The 25,275-nt window shown below is 38.8% G+C and overlaps 1 protein-coding gene across 3 annotated transcripts in view; it reads right to left on the reverse strand.

The window, feature by feature from the left end:
• PSIP1 (PC4 and SRSF1 interacting protein 1) overlaps nucleotides 1-21,617 on the reverse strand; it is a 39,949-nt gene extending 18,332 nt beyond the window's left edge. For all 3 annotated transcript variants that reach the window (XM_058565829.1, XM_058565828.1, XM_058565830.1), the window contains exons 1-6: nucleotides 21,547-21,617; nucleotides 20,867-21,044; nucleotides 17,560-17,636; nucleotides 4,815-4,953; nucleotides 2,463-2,567; nucleotides 1,357-1,419 (exon numbers count right to left, since the gene is read on the reverse strand). In XM_058565829.1, the coding sequence (XP_058421812.1) occupies nucleotides 1,357-1,419; nucleotides 2,463-2,567; nucleotides 4,815-4,953; nucleotides 17,560-17,636; nucleotides 20,867-20,938 (456 nt within the window). In that variant the 5' untranslated portion in view covers nucleotides 20,939-21,044; nucleotides 21,547-21,617. The remainder of the gene's footprint in view (nucleotides 1-1,356; nucleotides 1,420-2,462; nucleotides 2,568-4,814; nucleotides 4,954-17,559; nucleotides 17,637-20,866; nucleotides 21,045-21,546) is intronic.
• Nucleotides 21,618-25,275: the final 3,658 nt, after the last annotated feature.

A 25,275-nucleotide genomic window follows, 5' to 3' on the forward strand; every position in this document is an offset into this window, starting at 1 on the left:
TAAGTTCAATGAGAACTGAGACTTTCTCTTACTGCTCGATTCTCTGCCTGGGGTAGTGAAGCTAGCACTAAAACTCTGAATGAATGAATTACCGAAGCCCCATCATTCACACTGCTTTTTTTTTTTTTTTTTTTGGTGAGGAAGATTAGCCCTGAGCTAACATCCATGCTAATCCTCCTCTTTTTGCTGAGGAAGACTGGCCCTGAGCTAACAGCTATTGCCAATACTCCTCCTTTTTTTCCCCAAAGCCCCAGTAGATAGTTGTGTGTCATAGTTGCACATCCTTCTAGTTGTTGCATGTGGGACACAGCCTCAGCATGGCCGGAGAAGCGGTGCGTTGGTGCGCGCCCGGGATCCAAAACCGGGCCGCCAGTAGTGGAGTGCGTGCGCCTAACCGCTAAGCCGCCGGGCCGGCCCCTCACACTGCTTTAAGAGAGGAGGCATCTAAAATTTCAAATGATTTAATGGCTTCCTGTCACTTTTCTAAGTTAAGTTCTTCAGGATAACATTGGGGGTTTTTTGTACCCTTTTCCCTCAAACTTTATTGTCTGGTAATACTGAAATGCAATACTTGAAATGTTTAAAATGAAATTTTCTCTATGCCTCTGTATATGTACTAGTCAAATGGCCTCACATGTCCTTCCCCTCCTTCACCTGCCTGACAAAATTCTGCCTATCTTTTAAAATCTTGTTAAAGGTATCATAGTCCCTTCCACACACACCCCCCAGGGTGTAATTATTTGTTTCCATATTTTACTTCCTCATGAGATACTGAACTCTTAGTTTTCTTTGTATCTTTGGCATACAATAAAAGTCTGGGACATAAATAGGTCAGAAAAAGGTGTGATGAACAGAACTTCACATAGGAAAGAAACTCACATTAATTACAATCATATAATGTACCCAGTCCTAAACTGTCACATACTCTCATTTCATGCAACAATGTTGTGAAGTAATAACAACAACATAATAATGGACAACTTACATAGCAGTTACTATGTACCAGGATTTATTATGAATACTTCACTTGTGTTAACTCATTTAATGCGCTCAGCAACCTTATGAGTATATATTATCCATTTTATAGAGAAAACTCGAGGCATTGTCATTAAAAGAAATGAAAACTGGTTCATTTCCTTTACCATTTAACTTATCTTAAGGGTGCTATATCTAAGAAAAGAAACACAGATAATTTTGATAAGTACACAACATAACCTACCCTTTAAAAAAATTAAAGGATTTAGAGCAAAATGCTAAGTTTAAATTAAACAGTAAGGTTTCATTATCTCTATTCTTCCTCAATCCAACTAAAATAAAAATTCTTTTAAGATCCTTGTGGTTAAGCAGTAAAATTACCTTTCTCTTTCTCCCTCTTCTGGCAGCTTTTGGAGTGGTTATGTCAATTGCTTTAGTCACATCCTTAAAAAAAAACAAAATACAGATGAAATTGAATAAATTATGCCAAAACTGAAGGAAAATCTCTTAAACTAAAAGTCAGAGGCATATTTCATTAAAAGTACTAGGGAAACTTTTTTTTTTTAATATTTAGAGTGTGTGTGTGTGTGTGTGTGTGTTGTGTGTGTGTGTCTAAGATCAGCCCTGATCTAACATCCATGCGAATCCCTCTTTTTGCTGAGGAAAATCAGCCTTAAGCTAACATCCGTGCCCATCTTCCTCCACTTTATGTGGGATGCCGCCACAGCATGGCCTGCCAAGCAGTGTGTCCCGGGTGCACAACCGGGATCCGAACCCGGGCCACCAGCAGCGGAACACGTGCACTTAACCGCCGCGCCACAGGGCCGGCCCCTGGGGAAACTTGTTTTGCTTCTCTGATGTTTGAAATTATAAACATTCTTAACATTATCATTATAAAGTGAAAGTAAATAGCCAATATCTTCATCCAAAAGAAACTTTCCTCTGTCAGATCAAATATACAAGTCACGCTTATTAATACACCAAGAAGTTTGTCTATTTAAATTCATAAAACCACTTTTTCTACAGTAGAATCCTGAATTTTAGGGTTGTAAATTTTAAGAGATGACTGAGACTGTGGAGGTGATCTGACAACCATTTTATGAGGCTTACAAGGGCTAAATGAGTATCCCCACTCAGAGATAATCAAAGAGTTGGAAATAAACTACGGCTTTTAAAAATTCGGTTCAATGCCCTTTCCAGTACACCCATCCCACAATACCTCACTTGAAAAATATTCCTAACAGTAACCCACTCTTCTATAGTGGGACCTCATATTTTGCACAGCAAAATAACTTCAAATAAAAACATCCATGCATCTTAAAGATGCAAAAATTATTTTACAATACAAATTTAATATTTACACAAGGAAATAAGCCTTAAATATTTTCTCATTCATTAGTCAACTACCTTGCAATCAAACAATCAACTCCTTTACAATTTCTTCCTTGTAACAAAATGGGTTTAAAATCAAGTGAAATTAAATGCACCTCATTGCTGGCTTTTTCTTCATGGTCAGTGTCTTCCTTTGAAACACTAGTTTCTTTTTCTTCAACTTCAACATCAGATGATGCATTTGATTGTTTAGTTGATGCCTATGAACGATCAAGCCTATTAATTTCACAAAATAAGATTTTACCCCAACTTTAAAATTTCCTACCCATGAAAAATAAAAAGCCTATGTGGAAGAAAGTTAGAAAAGTACCCTCATTTCTGTTCCATGGGACACTTTTAATATATACAATTTTTAAATATTTTAAATTCTATGATTTTCTTTAGAGAAGTCTTATAAGGGATTGTATTCCTATAGTTGAATATATACAAGTGCAGAGGATAAAATAGTGAGGCAGAAATCAAAGTACAATCACAAAGAACACCATTCTGATGCTCTAACCAAGAAATACCCAACAAGATACAATGGAAGTTGACTTAGAATAGCACAGACCTACACTATACTCAGCTACTAAGATATCCTGGAGATTATCTACATCCTTTAAGACAAACAGCCTCAGCAGAGGATATACATCACAGACTAATCAAAGTCTTTAAATAAAGCTGTATCTCAAACTTAAGTTTATTTAAAATGCAGATTCCTGAGACCCAAACTTAAGTGATTCTGATTTAATAGGTACTGAGTGGGAGTCCAATAATCATCATTAGATTTTAAAAGCACCCCCAGATGATAGCAACTTAAGCAGGTGATCTAGGGGCCCATTTCATAACACCAACCAAAAAAGATGAATAACAGAGGCAACACACTACACAATGGGAGGTGAGGGTAAGCACAGATCTACGAGATGATAGCACTGTGATCGAAACTGTGCCCCTTTCTAGCTGTGTTTCCTTTGGCAAGTATTTTACACTGTAAACCCATTTCCTCTTTTGTAAAAAAGGCAATGCTGATACCTTATAATATTATTATGAAGTTATAACAAAAAAATGTAAAAATGCCCTCAAAATTACTTATAGCACTACAGAAATATTTATAAATTATGACGGCCATGTTTTGTTTCTTTGTTTTGTATAAGTATGGGCATCACTGCTTTCCCGAAATCCTAGGAATGTGCCACTCGGGATGCATTTGGGCAGGGAACACAGAGTACATCACCCCAGCACAACCATTCGTACTTTTGTTAAAGACAGAAAGTTGTTGGGTTTCATGCATACAACCTACCAAAAATTTCATTGTAAAATGGAAAATTCCAAGTATATATGGTGAAAACTACCTGGAGATTAAGTAGGCAGATAGAACAGAAAATAGGGTGACCAAGCTGGGCAATATGGAGGATGAAAGAGACCCTGAAGGTAAAATCACAGGACACGTGGTCCAAGTGAAGTTACAAAACATTAGTTTGAGGAAACAATCAATTCAGTCTCTTTGGACTCCCATTACACAGTCAAGGCAATAATGATGGGAAACCATTCATCCATTCTTATATTCATGCAACAAATACTTAGTGACCTATTCTTCCCACACATATAACAATGCCAGGCACATAGGACATACAACTTCTTTGTTCACGGAGCCAATAGTCTGTGGTAGTTAAGACGAGTATAGAAGCAATTATATGGAATGATGAGAACTGTAACAAATGAGTTTTGGGTGGTAATGAAGGCACTTAGGATCATCTAATGCAGCCTTGGAGCATCAATGAAAGACAAACATTCCAGATAGAACAGCCTCTGCAAAGTTCTCAAAGATGAGAAAAAGCATGGCACATGCAAAGTAAAAAAACATATAGGTTTAAGTAGAAAGTTGCAAAATTTTCAGTTTGTTGCTATCTCCTTCTTTACTCATACTCTTCCTAGTTTTTACTACCTCAAGTTTCATATAAATGAACAAAAGCTCTGGACACATGGAAAACAGAATAAAAAGGAGGTTTAAGGCTGTTCTAGACATCAAAAACATTAAGTGTAAATTTGCATAGTGCTGTAAGTACTTTTGTCACATATATAACTCGTGAGGTTCATATTCTAATACAATTTTATGGATTTAGAAATTAAATAAGAAAAACAACCCATACCCCTCAAGTTATAAAACCTGAATTTAAGAGAACAGTACATACAGCTTTAAATTCAATAATACATTCAACAAACTCTCAATCAGGAGCTAAATAACTGAATATTCCCCAGTTTTCTGAGATCTGTTTAACTATGCAAGTAATATTTTCATTAGTTCATCTAGATATGAAAGGTCAACGTTCAACCTCACAAATAAGAACAATTTAATCGGAAATTCACAAGGCTCTTAAATTAATATTTATTTTCCTACAGCTAGAATAGTGATTATTCCTCAAGACTGAATAAATAATACTAAACTAATGTTACGTAAAATGACGCACCTGTTGACTTGAAAATTTCACTTTCGGATTGTTATCTATCTCCCATAAACCTTCATTAAAGCCTTTTCGCTTATTTGGTTTGCCGTACTTTTCCTTATTTTCTGAGTAAGGAAATATATCCTTTGGGCCTAAAAAAGCACTAAAAAAGGAGAGGGGGAAAAATGTGAGTGCAAAGCAATCTCAAATATATAATAAGTTATTAAATAGCACTACCCTATGATGCGATTATAAAAAATTCTTAATCTAAAATGCATTAAAAATCTTACATAAATTAAAGGGTAGACACAAATAATTACATTTAATTCCAAATACTTCTACTAAATTCATTCACAAGCTCCTAGATCCATAATCCTATTTTAAAAAAGCATGCAAGTTGCACAACAGTGTGAATGTACTTAATGCCACTGAACTGTATACTTAAAAATGGTAAATTGTTATATTTTACCACAGTAAAAAATGCACAAAGATGAAAAAAACTGACATAACTGCATCAATATATTTAAATGCACTCCAAATACAATTTTATTTCAAAGTAATTTGCTATATTCCACAACTCATAAACACCGTCAATAAGGTATATTACTATATGTGTATATATATATTTTACATTTGTATATATATACATCTTAAGTTTTTAGAATAAAATGAATATGTGTTAAGAATATTACTTCATTCAATGAGAGAATCAGATGTTATTAACTGGTTCATTCGTTCATTCACATATACATATATAAAACAGTCAATTCTTGTTTTTGTGGTAATTATGTTCTATAAAATCATTGTGAACACTGAATTAGTCAATATTGTACTGCTGCTCCAGGGGAAATACAGAGTAGGTTCCTGTGAGCCTCTCTCTGGTCACAAAATTTTAGTTAACCAATCAATACATAACCTTGTTTTATGTGTGTTTCTGTTTAAAGACCCCTTATTTAATATATATAGGTAATTTATTAACACTGAACTCACAGTCAACAGCTTACATAACACATACTTTCTCCATAAGGCACAGCACAGCCTTCTTGTACTCAGGAACACTAAACAGCACTTCAGCACTACATTTGGGGGCTATTATAAACAGTGAAATGACGAAGAAAAAGCACAAAAATACAAAAACCATGGCAATACACAGACTGCAAAAAGGACGCTTGTTTACGGTATGAGAGCCAAAACAAGAAGGCAAAGGACTGCCTTGTTCAGCCTTACCTAGGAATGTGTGCATCAAGTTACACGTTTTTTTTTTTTGCCATTTTGCACACAGATGTGACCATGAAGATGCCACAAGCATTGGTTTGAGGTCACAAATAAATTTTAGTGAGCAAGTAAATTCACAAATATGGAATCCATGAATGATGAGTATCAACTATTTGTGTGTATATATACATATATATTTAGATATGTTCTCCAGAACAGACTCCTTACATCTCTCTATATCGGTCAGTTCTATAGAAGTCTGTCAGTTCTATAAAGGTGGATACCCAGTATGTATGAGTTTTTTGCTTTGATGGTTGATATATATGTCTTCTCCAAAGCAAGAGGAAAACCAAATTACTACTCATTTCCGCTAAAATGTGCTACAATTTAAGATTATTAATTATTAATTAGGTGCATATCACAAATTCTTTATCTGCTGAAATTCTTTAAGAATTAGGGACCTAATGACTATAGTTAACATTCTAGTTAGAATATGTTAAAAGGCTTTAAGATAAAATTTCGATTTAAAAAAGACAGAGCTCCATTTAAATATAATCAGTGCATGTAAAAGTCAGCTTTACTATTTAAATTCTGTAATTAAGGAATACTTATATCTATGTATTTTATTTTATTTATTTTTTTGTGTGTGTGAGATCAGCCCTGTGCTAACATCTGCCAATCCTCCTCTTTTTGCTGAGGAAGACTAGCCCTGGGCTAATATCCGTGCCCATCTTCCTTCACTTTATATGGGACGCCGCCACAGCATGGCTTGCCAAGTGGTGTGTCGGTGCATGCCCGGGATCCAAACCAGCGAACCCTGGGCCATCACAGTGGAGCGCACACACTTAACCGCTTGTGCCACCAGGCTGGCCCCCGTATCCATGTATTTTAACTGCACATCTCTTAAGGCAGACTTAATTCATCATTATCTCATTTGATCCAGAAATTCAAACTTTTACTAGGCATCATTCATTCCTACCCATAATCTCAAATTAGAAAAATTAACACATTTAGTTAAAACAGTAAAAGAATTCCTCCTATGTAATCAGTTTCAAATTCCAAGTAAATGACTTGACATAAACCTCCATCAAAAATAACGTATACTTGGGGCCGGCCCAGTGGCGCAAGCGGTTAAGTGCGCGCGCTCCGCTGCGGCGGCCCGGGGTTCGCTGGTTCGGATCCCGGGCGCGCACCGACGCACTGCTTGGTAAGCCATGCTGTGGCGGCGTCCCATATAAAGTGGAGGAAGATAGGCACAGATGTTAGCCCAGGGCCGTCTTCCTCAGCAAAGAAAGAGGAGGATTGGCGGATGTTAGCTCAAGGCTGATCTCCTCACAAAAAAAAAAATAAAATAAAATAACGTATACTTCTTTAGAACAAAGGAATTCAACACAAATTCTCTCACCTAAAACTCCACAAAAACAACTCATAAGGCCAAAGACAACAAGAGAGACAATATCAACAGCAATTTGGAAGCTGGAAAGAAAACTGTAAAAACTAGATACTAAGCAGCACCTCATTTATAGTTCAAAATCCCCAAAGGGCTCACAACTGGTGGCAACAGAAACTTCAAGTGGTGGAAGCGATCTTAAATACCTAATAAAATTACAGAAAAATGTTTTAAAACCTCAAACATGGGAAATTTTTAGATATAACTCTAAATGTAAAAGCTATTCAAAAGACAGGATTGATTCCACCATGATGTTATTTAGCGTACAAAGGTTTGACAGTTAAATTTACACGGATTATTTTTCTTTTCTCAAAACAGGCACATTGCATGACAGTGTAAGACCATAAAAATGACCATGTAAGGCAATCTTAACAACGGATGGGAAAAATTACGATTGTTCCATTACCTTTAAAAATTGTTGGGCCCAGCCCCATGGCATAGTGGTTAAGGTCCGTGCATTCTGCTTTGGCGGCCCGTGGTTCGCATCCAGGCACAGACCTACACCACTCATCAGCCATGCTGTGGCAGTGACCCATACATTAAAAAAAAAAAAAAAATAGAGGAAGATTGGGCTAATCTTCCTCAAGCAAAAAAAGAGGAGGATTGGAAACAGATGTTAGCTCACGGCTAATCTTCCTCAGGAAAAAAAAAAATTGTCAAAACATTAAACACTCTATTAGTGTTAGGGAAGTGAAAAAAATACTATAACTTATTTACTACACTGTAATTTAAAACATTAGAAACACTGAGATCAAAGTGTTTCATTTCTTTGTAAAAAACTTAACGAGAGTAGTTTGAATAGCGCTTGCCTTCTTCTGACCATGTAACTTATGACACCGAGTAAGCACATTTCCTTGGCAAATTGTGATACTCCTTTCTAAGTCTGATCATGATCAGCTTCCAACATTTTATCCTTTGCACTTGCAATGTTTAAGTGAAGTATCTTTAATATATTTTGTTGGCGTCACTTCCTCTGAGACATCGTCATCCTTTTTATTACAACCACTTTCCTCATTTATGTTGATAAGCTTGCCTTCAACTATGTTCCTCCGGCTGCAGATCCAGTCTCTCCAAATGCAGCGTGTTTACATTCTCAAAGTTAGCTATTTATTCTATAACTCTATTTACATTCAACTCAAATTTCACTTCCAGCATTATTAGTTTGTTTCTTTGCTGCACTTGCATCTTTGTTGGCCAACTCTCTGTTTTGTTTTTAATGTAACCCAGGTGGGTATATCAAGAGACAAAGAGGCAACAACACAACTACACTTCGCTGTCTATGCATGAACCGAGAAACAGATGCATAAAGACCAACACCAAAAGACTCTGAAAAAAGTGACTTGCTATGCATCTTTTATTTACACCTTGATTTGTGGATTGAAGAGCTAGCAGCAAATTTTGTAGTTTATGCAATTACAGTTAATATTCCAGGGTAAGTGAAATTTGAACCATGCTGTTGAGGGACTGGTGTTATTTAACTAAGCCACGGTAACCAAAATTCATGCATACTGGAACTATGAAAAGCTAAGGACTGCCTGTACCCTTCTCTTCTCCTCATGCTCTGACTTTAAATTCTACTTTTATCAGATAGCAATACTGCCATTCTTGCTTTCTTTGTGACTACATTATTTGTTACTTGGTCATGTCTTGTCTCACAAAATAAGACACAGCTAGATTATTAATCCAATCAAAAGTCTTAATAGAATTCAATCTATTCATGTAATGCAATCACTTATATTTGGTTTTACACCACCTCGTTCTACATATACCTTTTAATTATACTTGGTTAACCTTTATTCTTAATTTTGCTGAATAGTTTTTTAAAAAATTCTCCCTCTGCTTCTCCTCCAGATTCAGGTTTTCAAGCTCTACTTTCTATTATTTTACTATTCATTATGCTCACATTATGTCACATTTAAATTTACATCTTTATCACTACACCAAAAATTAAATAACTATGCCTTTCCAACTGAGAGAAGACCTTTACAAATCTAAATAATTCATGTTATGTATAAAAAGTTAAAAAAAAATATTCACACATGAAAATATACTCAACAGCATTAGCTATCAGTGAAATGTAAATCAAAACCACAATAGGATACTACCTTCACACCCACTAGGATAGCTTTCATAAAAAAGACAGATAATAACAAGTCTTTGCAAAGACATTGAGAAACTGGAATCCTCATACATTGCTGATAAGAATGTAAAACAGGGGGTAGCTGATTTGAAAACAGTCTGGCAATTCCTCAAAAGATTAAACATAGAGTACCATTTGACCTAGGAATTCCACTCCCACAGAAATGAAAACATGTCTACACAAAAACTTGTACACAGATATTCTGCATTATTCCTAATATTAAAAGTGGAAACAATCCAAAAGTCTATTAACTGATGAATGGATAAATAAAATATGGTAGATCAATACAATGGAATATTTGGCAATAAAAAGAAATGAAGTACTAGCACATGCTACAATATAGATGAACCCTGAAAACATTATGCTAAGTGGAAAAAGTCAGTCATTAAAGACCACATGTTTTACAGTTCCATTTATATGAAACACCCAGAACAGGCCAAGAGATTAGTGCTTGCCTATGGCAAGACGGGGGAGAACTGGGGAGTAACGGGAAGTACCTGCTAATGGCTACAGGGTTTCTTTTTGGAGTGATGAAGAAGTTCTAATATCGTGCTAATGGCTGCACTACTCTCTGGATATACCAAGATCTACTGAACTGCACACTTTAAATGGATGAGTTGTTTGAGATTTGAATTATATCTCAATAAAGCTGTTAAAATATTTTTCAGTGACTATCATAGCCTATCAAAGAAAACAAAAATGATCCATAATTTTACTAACGATAGCCAGTTTTCAGCCTGCTTTTCAGTTGTAAATACACATAAATATGTAATTTTAATGTATTTGATACATACACATCCATAAATATTTTTCAAATTAAAATGAACATCTTTTCATGTCAACAATTACTTAACAGCTACATACTATTTCACTGAAATGGCTATCCCAAAATTAATCTGTCTATTGTTGGACCATTTTCTATATCAAATTTTCTATTATAAAGTAATGCAGCTATAATAAACATATTGCTCAATCTCTGCACATATGTTCGTAATAAATTCTAAGTAGAACTGTTGAGTCAAAGGATACGCTCAAGACTAAGGAACACCTTAATGACACTCAAAAAACCTGGATGAACAAGATGGTGGACAAAATAAGAATCCTCCCATGTTCTCATTATAAAAAAGAAATGATAATTATAGGACATGATGGAGGTGTCAGCTAACTCTATGGTGGTAATCATATTGCAATATATAAACCTATCAAATCACCACATACGCAATATGTCAATTAAAAAAAATAAGAACCCCCCCCCAACACCACCACAAAGAATCCTTCCCAGGGATGCAATCCCACACGTTTGGTAAACAGAGCCCAGATTAGTTTTTAGACAGCCATCACTAGTCCCCAAGGGTACAACCTTATGTGGCTGCAGCTCTGATTCGTTCTTCAAAGCATTCCATGTTAACATGACATACAAATCTCAAATATATTAAAACATTAACAAGTTTAGGAGTTGTTTCTAAAAAATAGGAGTAAAAATGATTTCTTTGTAGAGAACTCTTTTATGTTGTTTTAACAAAAATTTTTTTTTCCCCCCAAAGCCCCAGTAGATAGTTGCATGTCATAGTTGCACATCCTTCTAGTTGCTGTATGTGGGACGCAGCCTCAGCATGGCCGGAGAAGCGATGCGTCGGTGCACGCCCGGGATCCGAACCCGGGCCGCCAGTAGCGGAGCTTGTGCACTTAACTGCTAAGCCGCGGGGCCGGCCCTTAAAAATTTTAACAATGAAAAGATATACATTAATTAAATTATTTACCCACCAAATTCCAGAGCTGAAAAGAAACTTAGGGATCACCAAAATCCTCATTTTAAAGATTAAAAAACTGAAGGCCGTGGGGCCGGCCCGGTGGCGCAAGCGGTTGGGTGCGCGTGCTCCGCTGCGGCGGCCCGGGGTTCGCTGGTTCGGATCCCGGGCGCGCACCGAAGTACTGCTTGGTAAGCCATGCTGTGGCGGCGTCCCATATAAAGTGGAGGAAGATAGGCACCGATGTTAGCCCAGGGCCGTCTTCCTCAGCAAAAAAAGAGGAGGATTGGCGGATGTTAGCTCAGGGCTGATCTCCTCACAAAAAAAAAAAAAAAACAAAAAAAAAAAACTGAAGGCCAGGGGGCCGGCCCGGTGGCGCAAGCGGTTAAGTGCGAGCGCTCCGCTGCGGCGGCCCGGGGTTCGCCGGTTCAGATCCCAGGTGCGCACCGACGCACAGCTTGTCAGGCCATGCTGTGGCGGCGTCCCATATAAAGTGGAGGAAGATGGGCACGGATGTTAGCCCAGAGCCAGTCTTCCTCAGCAAAAAGAGGAGGATTGGCAGATGTTAGCTCAGGGCTGATCTTCCTCACAAAAAAAAAAAAAAACTGAAGGTCAGAAAGATTAAATGACTCAGGCAAGGTCATCTAGCTATTAAACAGCGGAGCCTCAACTCTGTACAATGTTCCTTAAAAAGATTTTCAGAGTTTCCTTTATCCACTGTAATACAGCCTTTGAAACATCCACCAATAAAATATTAATGCCATATCCCTACACATATGAACTCAGACTTCAAATACCAATGTCAAAGCCCACAAGAATCAAAGCTAATCTAAAATATCCTAAGAAAATAGCAAATCATTAACTACAGTACTTAAGTCTTGCAAGTGTGTTTCTTACATGGCATACCCCTAAAGGCCATAACTGTGCTCCTGTGTATCCCAATTTTCACGGAATATAAGTACACAGAAAAGCAGCTACTTCCCTAAATTCACTTTTTTGGAAACAATGTGTATACCCACAAGAACATACACACGTATCCCTCCAAAGCTCAGTTATCACAATCCTAGAACTCTTCCTTTAAAGCGAACCAGAAGTCACATATAAGAAATGGGAAAGCTTTTCAGAGCTGAAGATACAAAGCTCAAAACGCATTTAACTGTTGCCAAGTAATACTACTAAACAGAAAGTCCTATTTTTTAAGCCATTGATTCTAACTTGCTGCTTCATTTCTCCATTATTATTAAACCACAAAATATGAAACATGCTCTTTTATAACTAGATTTTACATAACAGCATGCATTTTTTATAACAGAAAATGATTCAATAAACTGAATATACATCTACTATGTGCCATAAACCTCTGGTATACAGAGATAAATCAACAGCCCTCTCCTCATTGTTTGGTATAAGGCTTACGAAAAACTATACAAGTCACACACCAACACATGCAGCTATGGCTGGAGTACAGAAGTTGTACAGAAGAACTACTGTAGAAGAAAATAAAATCCTCTCCTATGATTCGTTCCTTTATTCCTTTCCTGTGGACAGGTTATACGAAAAACTGACCACCACCAGTACCACCCCATTTACCTTCACCCTAAAACTGTACATGAGGCAGGTTTTTAAAAAGCCTGTGGGAGCCAGCCCAGTGGCATAGTCGTTAAGTTCGCCCGCTCCACTTCGGTGGCCTGGGGTTCACAGATTCAGATCCCAGGCACAGACCTACGCACCGCTTATCAAGCCATGCTGTGGCAGGCGTCCCACATATAAAATAGACACAGATGGGGGCCAGCCAGGTGGCGCAGCAGTTAAGTGCATGCACTCTGCTTCAGCAGCCCGTGGTTTGCAGGTTCAGATCCCGGGCACACACCGACGCACCGCTTGTCAAGCCATGCTGTGGCAGCGTCCCATATAAAGTAGAGGAAGATGGGCACAGACGTTAGCCCAGGGCCAATCTTCCTCAGCAAAAAGAGGAGGATTGGCATCAGATGTTAACTCAGGACTGATCTTCCTCACAAAAAAAATAAAAAATATAAAAAATAAAGTAGAGGAAGATGGGCACGGATGTTAGCCCAGGGCCAATCTTCCTCAGCAAAAAGAGGATTGGCAACAGATGTTAGCTCAGGGCTAATCTTCTTCACCAAAAAAAACCAGCCTGTGATGGATATTTTTAAAGTCCCTAGAACCGAGCATCCAACTTCTTTGCATTAAGACAAGAGCAGTAGGAAGATAAAAGCAGCAAAAACACCATCTTCAGGTAAATTTTCTAGACTTTAGAGAAATAGACGTAGGTGAGAGTAGTCCCTCAATTAGCAATGGTATTTACTCAGCAAAACTCAAACTGCATGTCAAACAATTTAATAACACTACAGGTATTAGTCTTGGAAAACTAACATGCAACATTATCTTTAATTAATAATAGCTGACATTTATTTAGCATTGACTACATGTCAAGCACTGTTCTAAGCATTTTTCATGTAGTATCTTGTTTGCACCCCAAAATTCTGAGGTGGAATATATTATTATGCCCATTTTATAAATAAGGAAGAAAAAAAGACACAGGGCTAGATAACCTGCCCAAGGTCATATAGCAGGTAAATGGCAGTCAGGATTCAAAGACAGCCTTCTGATCTAGTTGTCTTAAACACTACATATAAGTTGGTTAACAGACAGCAAATTCATAATCAACAAATGATTTTATCCAGGGCGTAGAGCCTTCAATCTATCACCAAATATTTAACAACTACTATGCACCAGGCACTTAGGTAAATGATGACAAACAAGAAAAACAAGGTCCCTGCTCTCCAGGCTCTTCACTTACAGGTGAAGGAAAAGAAAAAAAATTAAGTCATTATTGCAATTGAGAAAATAAGCATAAAATGGAGGATATGAGCTAAGATCTAAATGACTGTGAAAATCTGAAGGCAGTTCCCAACAAAGGGAAAACAAGCAAGAAGGACCTGATAACGGTATTTATGTAACAGTAAAATGTGATGAGTTTGGAGAGGTAAGCGTAGGCTAGTTCATATATGCTCTTGTAAACAGCATCTGTAGACAAAATTTGCGAGTTTCATTTGTTGCTAATGTTAATAAGGGAGCCACTGAAGGTTTCTGGACAGGGAAATGATGTGATCCGACTGGGACATAAAAATTACCTTGACTATATATGAAGAGTGGAAACTGAGACAAAGCTAGGGTTAGGACACCATTTGCAAGAGTAATTGTGGCATGGACTTGAGTTGTAGTAAAGGAGATGGAGAAAAGTGGACAGATCAGAATGCACTTTAAAGGAAAAGAACAAGATTTGCTGGCTGACTAGATGGGGGGAGGAAGGGGAAAGACTGTAATATGTAATCATGGATAACACCAAGACTTTTGGCTCCAGCAAAGGACTGGGTCCATGTCAGTCTCATTTACTAAGAATCTGTTTTGTATATGTGAGTTTTTAGATACCTAATATACAGTCACAGCTGGTATATATCAGGGCTCATTACTATCTAGTATTCAAAACTGGACTGCTGGATGAATTTACTGTGAATGTCATAAAATGCTAAGAAAAATCAGACATTTGCAGGTCAGGAAAAAATGCAGTTACAGAAGGATTCTGCTCTAAATTCACACAAAAAAATTTTAATCTATAAATTAGTTATGAGTGAGTACAGCTTTCCAAATTGCCATTTCCTCCTCTATGTTCTTTCTTTCCCATCTCCCTAACTACAGCCTATTAGAATAAACTCCCATTTAAGCAAAATCCAAATTGAAAGGTTCAAATAACCACTCTCCCAACTTCTGAGAGGGGGAAAGGCAAATCATCAGAGATCTAGTTTCTAAAAATTAACCTTAAGTATAAAAAAAGTTAAGTCACCAGACCAAGAGATATGGCAGCACTGCCATTCCAAAGATAAATGGTATACTTATGAGAACACTAAGGCACAAAACATAACTTTTCATTTCACAATGCATTTGTAAATATCATTAGCTTAATTTTAAAGTTACATTCTAATTCCTTAAATATATCCTATTTTCTTGAATATTAGTAAATTCACTATTTTCATTAACCACTTAATACTACTGTTTGTTATTAAGCACACGGTGCTATGAAAGTTTAGTTATATGGTATAGTTTGTTTTGATTTAAAATTTACAGATATTTACAAGGTAAAAATCCTCATTTTTATTTATTTATTTTGGTGAGGAAGACTGGCCATGAGCTAAATCTGTGCCCATCTTCCTCTATTTTGTATATGGGATGGCCCACAGCATGGCTTGATGAGCGGTGTGTAGGTCCACGCCCAGGGTCCAAATCTGTGGACCCTGGGCCTCCAAAGCTGAGCACACCAAACTTAACCACTACGCCACTGGGCCGGCCCCCTAAAAATCCTCATTTTTAAATGTTAGGGAAGGTATGATCTCTCTTCTAAGTTTAACATAAGAATGAACTGTGTGTTCTATAAAACTAGAAGGATATATATAAAAAATATAAAATCTGTCCCATTTCAGAATAATCAAATGTAAAAAATTCTGAACTTGTAAAACTGAAAAATTCTAAGGACTATATACTCACATTACTCTAATACAGTGTTTCCAAACCTCACATGCATCAGAATCATCTGGAAGGCTGTTGAAACAGATTGCAAGGCCCCACATCTCAGTTTCTGATTTAGTAGGTCGGGGGAGTGGGGTGGGGGGTATCCAAGAATTTGCATATCTAACTAAAGTTCCCATGTGACGCTGCTGCAGCTTGACCTGGTACCACATTCTGAAAACCCCTACTCCAATACACAGTATACAAATTTTTCATTAAGAGATATCTTTACCTATTAAATTTATGGAACAGTTTTTTTAAATGGTAGATTATTCCATGGACTCAGAAACTCATCATTTCATACAAAATTAAAACTTTATATATGGTATATACCTAAACCCAACTCAAAGTAATCATGTTGAATGCCAATCCAATTCTGGACTCAAAACTGTATTTTAAAGAAAACAATTATGTTTTGTTTCATATGTTGTATGAAATCATCATTTCATACAAAATTAAAATTTTATATATGGTATATACCTAAACCCAACTCAAAGTAATCATGTTGAATGCCAATCCAATTCTGGACTCAAAACTGTATTTTAAAGAAAACAATTATGTGGCATTGTATAGCATTAATATGAAATGTCCAGAATTGGCAAATCCAGACAGACATTAAACTGGTGGTTGTCTAGGGCTGGGGAGGAGGGAATGGACAGTGACTGCTAATTGGTATGGAAGGAAATAGACTAAAATCCACTAAATCGTGTACTTTCAACAAGTGAACTTTATGGCGTAAATTACATCTTAATAAAACTATTAAAAGAAATTACATGCAAGTTCACACAGTAGCTAAGCAACATTAAAACAAATGTTGCCATCACAGACTCTCAGGAATACATAATTCCAATTAGAATCTCAACAGCTTTGTTTCTCCTAGTCCCAGGGAAACAAGCCTACTTTATCAAAATTACTGCAAATTCTAAACTTCAAGTCCAAAGTCAGCTAGCTTATATAGTACTTGTAAGGCTATTAAATTATAAATATGTAGGATATTATTTTCCAAAATTAATGAGATAGGCTCTAGAGTAATCCTACGCACCTAGAAGTAACAGTTCAATATTCAGTTGCAATTTTTGAAAAGTTAATTTGCTTCACCAAATCGGTTCTCTGTCCACACATCCACCAGAGGCAGCAGAGCGGTCACAGTGGCTCTCGGGACCATACAAATACACATAAAGGGAACTAACTGGATTTCTTCTTCTTACACCTTCCCCACAATATACCGTTTGTGTGGCTTATATCACAAACCTAAAATAGGGTGCTGGGTTGTCCTTATGGAAAGCACTTCTTATACTAAATATGAACACTGAATGCCTTGTTAAAACTTTCCTTACATACTTGCATCCATCAGTGATTCTCCTGGTTGCTGACAGGATCCATATGTTTCACCCTTTTATGATTAAGGAAACATCTACCCCAACAAAAGTTAAACCTTACAGTGTCTAATTTTTCTACCCTAAAATTTAAAAAGGGATACTTGAAGACTTTTTCCAGAGTTCAAAGATGATTTTCAAGTTTCCTACTACTTTACTGTTTTCCTTTTGAATTAATCTTTACTTGTTTTTCATTTTATGCCCAATGACCCTGCTAAATTAACTCTGATTTGCCTTTAGAGCTAAAAGGACTTACGTCTCATGAGTTCCAAAAAAGAAAATGGGTAGTTTGTTTGTGGGTGGTTTTACAGCTCCATCAGGAACTTCATCTACCTAAGAGAAAGATCAGAAAAATTAAAATCTTTTAAGTTATACATACATCAACACACAGAATAAACAGAAAACAAGACATACAAAAAGGATGTGACATAAAGTGCACCAGTTCTATATGTCCACAATCCCCTAGCCCCCGTTCCAAAACCCAAGAAGCTCTGAAGATCAAGATATTTCTCAAAACTCATTTGGTGGCAAAACCTGAACTGACACTGAAGCTATTCTATCATTTCTTTTATCCACCTAGTGTTTCTACCGATGCTTCTCTGCAGAAATATTTTAAAGTTATCATGTGCCAGCCCAGAACTTACCAGGAGCAAAATATATGGCCATATATACCATGATTACTTTTCTAAAATCCCCAAATTCTGCATTTTTAAACACATCTGGCCCTAAGCATTTCAGGTAAGGGAGTCTGAATCCATTCAAAAATCCAAAATGGTACTTCTGCAGGAAAGCTACACAAATACTGGAGTAATGTAAGAGCAGACATTAACAAAAGTTTAAAGCAGTATTTCTCAGTCTGAAACACATATTCCGAAAAGATCTTACACCTACATGGCTGAATCACATGAGGTTATCTGTTCTTTTGTCATTTCTCTTTCAATCCTTCTAATTGAGTAAGGAAGAAAGTACCAGGTGCTGTTATGTCTAACACACCTGTAATACTTTTTAATTTCCCTTGTCAGTAAAGTGCAAGCAGACCTCAGAGTTAAAGCCACCAGGCAGTAGTATCTAGCCAGATTTAGTAACATTTCTATTTTATTTCATTATCTACTTATTTAAACTTCATAGTAACATTTCTATCTCATAATTTTCATAATTCCAAAGACACTTCAATTAAAACATCAGTTGACTTTGTTAAGAATGGAGCAGACCATCAGAGGACGTACTATGCTCTGTATGCATTACCACATTGAAGACAAGACCATGAGGGTGACTTGACTGGTTGGCAGCCTCAAGTTTTCAGACATCAACAGAATCATTACCACCCAACACCCTTAGGGACTTTTTCTCACCTATACAATGATTATACCTGTCATTTCAACTTTGTGAGAAGGCCCCAAGAATTGCAAAAATCCTTAGAGGTCTTAAGGGATATTTTCTGTCAACCCAGTGCATATGCTTCTTTCTGCTAGCAAACAGCTTTAAAAGTCTGTGCAAATGTCCAGCACCTACAGAGTTTAATAAATGTTAGGCAATTTTTTTAAGTTGGCTTTAAAAATGATTATTACTGGTATAGGATTACAAGAATGTGCAAGACTTAAAAATCAATTAAGTCTGGGATACGTAGACAGAAAATGTTAAAATAGGAACAATGGTTGTCACCTTCACGGCTGAGACCTTAGTTACATACTCTAAACTCGCTAAAGCAAAGATTGAGAATTTTTAAGATTGGAGAGAAGATAGAAAAATGAATATAATTCTTAGACATAGACAATATCGAAACCAAATTCAGCTGCTTCTAAGAAAAAGGAGGAGAAAGGAAAGAAGAGACAAAATTTCCCATTCCAATCCAAATGAATTTGTTAAATATAGAACTTATTAAATAAAGACAAAAAAAAAAAAACAACCAACTCTGGCCCTCCAAAGGCTACTTTATTTTGCTTTTATCAGCACTAACTCTTAGCAACCTAACATATTGAAACCTGTGGGGAGGATGATCTGGAAGAAGAGTGGATAATTTTTAAAACATTTTCATTTGGCTTTTAAGTGCATTGTGGCACTGAAATCTGAATACAGATGTATCCCATACCCTCAGATTTTATAACATGTCAAAATAAACAAGGATGCTAAAACCACGAAGTATCTTGGAAGGGCCTTAAACCTGCCCAGTTTCCCTATGCTTTATATAATCATGAAATACAGTGTTTTATAAGCACATGATTATGTACTGAAGACCATGGTGGGTATAAAGAAATTCAGTTTATGTCTACTGCCCTCAAGAAGCTTACAATCTATTTGGAAGTCAAAGCATGCATGTACGAGTTAAAAGGTTATCACAAAGCAAATAGATTAGAGTTGTCAAATATATAGACAAGAATTATGATTAAGGATTGTTCAAGTAAGACTCCACTGAAGAGGCAGACTTGATAGACGGGGGGAAGAAGTCTTTCCAGGTTGGGGAAGGAAATCTGTAAACCTGTGTCTGTAAAGAGCTAGATGGGAAAAATCAAGAAAGAGTGAACATTTTGTACCTGCGTAACACTTAGCAACTCACTCCAAGATTCTCTGTAACCAATGGGTATGTTTTCTCCCAGCTGACATAATTAAAACTGTAGGATTTAATTATCTAAGAAAAACACTCCTCAAAGAAGAGTAAATTAGTGGATATTACAACTTTAGAATATCACGTTTATATTTAAGAAGGAGCTTACTAATCTAATACATCCCTATATTTTTTAGGTTCTATCAATATCTTAGAACCTGAGTCGTACCATAAACTAACAAAAAGACCTCTTTTTCTTAAAATGGCACTTAAATATTTAGACAATCTCAATTCCTAAATGTCACAAAAAATCCTGGGTCCTTAATCCCCCCTCTGTACCACTAGGTGCGAACCCAGGAATGTGGGTCTACTCCTCTTTTGCCTATAGGAAACAATCAAAGAGGTAAAACAACTTCTTCAAGGTCATAAGGCAATCTTCACAAATAAAAAAAGTGACAATAAATTTTCTAGACTTTCTTTGGTACTAACTTATTGTAAAATTTTCAAGAATATCCAGTGCTAAACCTCTTCATTAAACAAGCAAATACAGAAGGTCTCATCAACTACAAAACATATGAAAAAATACCTGTAAATCTAATCACATAGATCTCTTGACATCCAACAGCCTGCACAGATGCCATTGATATTCTGCATTTTCCTCAAAATTAAGACGATGTCAATGTTCCACTAATTTTTCAAAATAAAATCCATACTTGATTATTTTCACCTACAATGAGACGTTAAGTGGCATCTCATTTAAATCTTTCAGATTAAGAAAACCTGTCCAAGTCTGCGATAAACAAACCACAAGGCAACACCAAAGTATGTAAGAACACCTGGATTTTTACAATTACATGGGAGATTACCGGGCAAAAAAAAACTCCAGTGAAAGCTCTGTTCACAAATGAGTAATGGAAAGCGAGAGGGAGAAAGGACACGAGAAAAAAATGAAGAGAAAGGGTAGGAAGTAGGCCTCGGAGGAAGGGAGCACCGCTAAATGCGAAGGCTATAAATCACTTACTCGAGCTGGCCAATGAGGATAACCTTTCATCTTGGCGAAGATGAGGTCTCCAGGTTTGAAATCGCGAGTCATGTTTCGGGGGCGAGGCCGGGGGTCCGAAGCCCAGGGAGGAGGTGCGGCGGGCGCCGAGGCTCCCGGGGCGGCGGGAGGGGGAGGATGCCTCGGTGTCCCGACGCGCCTGCGAGAGAGAGCACGGAGGGCGGTTAGCGCTGAGCCCCGGAGGGAGGGGCCGCAGGGAGGGGCGGGGGAGGGGAGGCCGGGCGGGGGCGGGGGTGGGAGGGCGAGGGGAGAGCCGCCTCCCGCTCCTCCTCCGCCAGTGCGCGGCCTCCGCAGCCCGAGAGCCAGCCCGCCAGGTTTCCGCAGGTCCCCCGCTCGACGACCGAAGAGACGCCACCACCTGAGCCAGAGATGCTGCTCAGCCCCACATTCTCCGTCCTCCCGCCCCATCTTCCCTCTGGCTTTCTAGACGGAGGGGGGTCTGGGGGAAGACGGAAAAAAAGATGGCAAAAGAAAGGGGGACGCTCCCCTGCCAGGCACACACGCCCTCTCGCCCACCCTGCTCCCGACGGCCGCGGCCCCGGCGGCCCCCCGGCTCCCGGGCGGGCCGCGGCCACTTCCCCGCTACAGCCAGGAGCGAGGCCACCGAGGGGGGGCGGGGCGAGTGCCCGGCGCCCGCTCACCTGCCGGGGCCGCGGGCGCTGAGGCTGCGGTGGCGGGCCGGCCGCCTCTGCCCGCGTCCACGCAAACCACCTGCGCCACCAGCTGCCGCAGAGGCGTCTCAACGGCTCCGAATCGCAACCGCCGCCGCCGCCGCCGCTGCGCTGCTCCCGCGCGGCTCCCGCTCGGCGCCCGCTAGCACTGGGGCGGGACCAACTGCTCGCCGAGGGAGGGGGGACAACGCAGCACCCACCTAAGGTGTGTGGCTCCGAAGGGGAACTTCACAAGACCCTCGATCCGCAAGTTGGCTTTTGCCTAACCGTGGCAGCCAGATGGACAGAGACGCGTGCCAAGGGACAAAGGAGGGGGCGACAACAGCCCGGCCCGCTGCGGCTCCCCCCTGCAGTTTGCGGAGTGGTCGGGCCCGGCCCGCCCCTGCTGGCTGCTCTGCGTGTGTGTATTTGTATGTGTACTGTATGTAAAAGGCGGGGAGGGAGGAAACGATTGTTGTGGACGGGGTTTGGGGGCGGGTATCCGGGCCTCCAGCCCTTGGCCGTGTGTTAGGGAGAACCTGGCAGCCGAAGTTGCATGTTCTTGCATCGTTTCCCAGGGTGGGGAGGCTTTAATGCTGCACTTGCGCGGTTTGCACCATCCAAAAAAGAACTGTACAAAAACCCATAGATGAAATCGGAGCATGAGGCCGTGGCAGGGTGTGCAGCTTGTAGGCCTCTGATACCTCGCTGAATGGGCCTTGCAGGCTCCTTTTCCTTGAAATTGTAATATGAGAAAGCCCCGTTTCTTTTCTTTCGAATTTAAAGCACCAAGAACTATTAAGAAAAATGCAATCCTAACGAATGCAGAATGTGAAGAGTAGAAAACAATGACAGGAAAGCATAAGCCTTTTAGATAGGATGTGGGTTTGGGCCCATACTAAATTGTAGCTGCAGCTAAATTTTATTTCCCTCGTAGAATGGTAGCTGGTAGGTGGTACAGTGTAGAAGTGTTACTAAACCTCAAATGTTTTATCTCTTAAAATATTCTTCAAAGGATTTCTAAAATTATTTTACTTTTTGATCCCTTAGCCAATACATTTTTTAATATGTTGGTAGTAATATGCCCAGCCTTCTGACGTAAATTGATATTTTAATATTTTTACTGTACCAGAACTACGTCACCAGAATTGTCTACTTTTATTTAACCATTAACATTCACCCAGGTTCCCAATAAATGTAAATAAGAAGGCATTTTGAAAATTAGTAAAAATTAATCTTAAATTTTATTTCATCCTTCATTGAAGCCCTCAAAAAAGTACCTACGGTGTGTCAAGCACTCTTAGGTGCTGGGGATACAACCATGAATAACAAGGACAGATACTTCTCATTTAAAACAGAGAATGAAAAAGGCATAAGAATATTAAAATATATAAGTAACAATACACAGCTCATACTCCTTTAAATGAAGGACTCACAACTGGGAATAAATCAGAAAGAGCTTTATTAAGTAGGTAAAAATTGAGAAGAATTTTTTGAAAGAGATACACATGCCTTTAAAAGAAGTGAAAGACATTCCCAATGCAAAATGTCCTGCAACATGCAGAGGGTCCAAGTGGTGCAAAAAAAGAGAAACTGACTGGCAAGTGAGAGGGAAGGATTGGAGAAATGTCTTGAAGCTTCTCATCCTGAATTTGAGTTTGATATAATGTGTACTAGGGGGCTGCTATAGGTTACTGAGAAAGAAAGAGGTAAAGATGTGTCTTTTAAAAGGTTATTCTTGCTTGCTACAAAGTAGGTGATAGTAGAAAGAGGCTGGAGGTTACTGTTGTACTCCCTAAGTGACCCATTTCTGCATGAGACTGGTGACTATGAAAAGGGGAAGGAAGGGCACAGCTAAATACACAAAGGAATAATTGTCAGCTGTTAGTCATAAATCATGCACAGGGAAAAATGGAGAAAGAAGTATAAAAGAAAATCCAAGACACTGAGAAGGAGAGACCAAAGCATCATCTGGCAACCATTTCTTGGGCAACTCCTTTGTTCTAAACCCAGCAAGGCCTTCCAACTCCAAGTGTGGTTCAGGGCCCAGCAGCATTGGCTTCACCTGGGAGATTGTGAGATGCAACTCAGCCCCTCCCCAGACCTGCTAAATCAGAATCTGCATTTTAACAAGATCCCCAGGTGATTCTTATGCATATTAAAGTTTGAGAAACTACTGCTATAGAGGATACTACAGACTACAGGAACTTAAAATCAAGTAGGGAAGACGTTTAATAGATAAAAGGTTATCTTTTTATATTAATTATAATTTATCAGTGCTAAATGATAGTACCAACAAGTAAGGAGGGAGCGGTTATTGTGTGTGGGAGGTCCTCAGAAAAGAAATGGAAAAGAGAGGGAAATGGAAAAGCACTGATGTTTCAGTGGTAGTGTTAAAAAAAGAAAGTACAAACTTAGCTCTTGCTGTCTTTAAGTTTTGATCATTTCAATTTGTGATAGACTGTAGACAACAGGTGATACCTTTTAAACAATAAGGGCAAAACAGGTGGTAGTTTAAGCCTCCAGAGAACAAAAGCCCAGGATCCCTGGAGAAGCAGTTCCAAATGGGAGGGGGAGGTGGAGGAGGAGGGGAGAGGGGTGAGGGAGGAGGGAGGGATGGGCTCAGTAGAGCCGCTTAGAGAGCTTTTCTGAACTACTGTGGGCCTGTCCTTGCCAGCGTGCTTGTGCACCCCTCCCCCATAGTCAGCCTTCTCAGTGGGATGCCAGGAAAAGTATAGCAAGATACAGAACAGAGGAGCAAGGAGAAAGTTGTAAGGAGAAAGAATACAATTTCCAAAACAACTGAAGCAAGGGGGAGGGGGAAAGGAGATCTAAGTGAATTAAGGCAGGAGCTTGACTTACCTTCTCTCATTTAATCCGGGTGCCACTATCCCCATTTTACAGCTGAGAAAACTGCTCACAGAAGTTCAACAGCTTGCCCCAAATCACACATCAAGTGGCCAAGGCAACGTTCCAGCCTGTCGTCAAGTCCACGCCTTCGTGCGATCCCGCGCCACCTCTAGGTGGAGCAGGGGGCCAGCAGTGCTGCAGGCAGAAGAGCTTCTAATTAGAAAAAGATGCTGGAAGTGAAAGCAGCCCAGCACTCGTCCACCTTCTGCCTTTGGACTTGAAGTATTCCCAGCTTCAAATTTCCTAGCAGCCTCCCTCTACCCCACCCCATTCCCCAGCTTGTCCCCACCACAAGCCCATTCTGTTTAACTCCTTCTAGTCCTAATGGACTCATCCCCCAAAAATCACTTCTGGAAAGGCTTCTGACCTCACTGTGGCATAATTTCTTATTTACAACCTTTCCGACTAGTCTTTAAACAACTTAGAAGTAAGCACTATCTTAGTGATCAATGCCTGGCATTTAGCGGACACTCAACAAAATTGTTCTCAATAAATATTTGCTGAATGAATGAGAGGAAGGGGCAGGTGAAAAACTCTGACAGGGACTCCCTTATCCTTTAGGCTGACAAAACAGACAAGAAGACTCTTGAGGGAATTTTTTGTTTTGTTTTGACTTTGTGAATTTTTCGTGTGCTTAGAGATTAACCCTTCAAAAGCACTGACATTTTTCTTTGACTACAAATACATTCATTTTAACCATTTTAATGGAAATCTTTTTAAATGAGATTTTACTTATCCCCAAAATTTAGCAATAATAATCCCTCCCTTCACATCTTTTACATAGACTCTACATAATTCCCCGCGTTAATA

Source organism: Diceros bicornis, chromosome 22 (assembly GCF_020826845.1).
Source record: "Diceros bicornis minor isolate mBicDic1 chromosome 22, mDicBic1.mat.cur, whole genome shotgun sequence".
Lineage (NCBI taxonomy): Eukaryota > Metazoa > Chordata > Mammalia > Perissodactyla > Rhinocerotidae > Diceros > Diceros bicornis.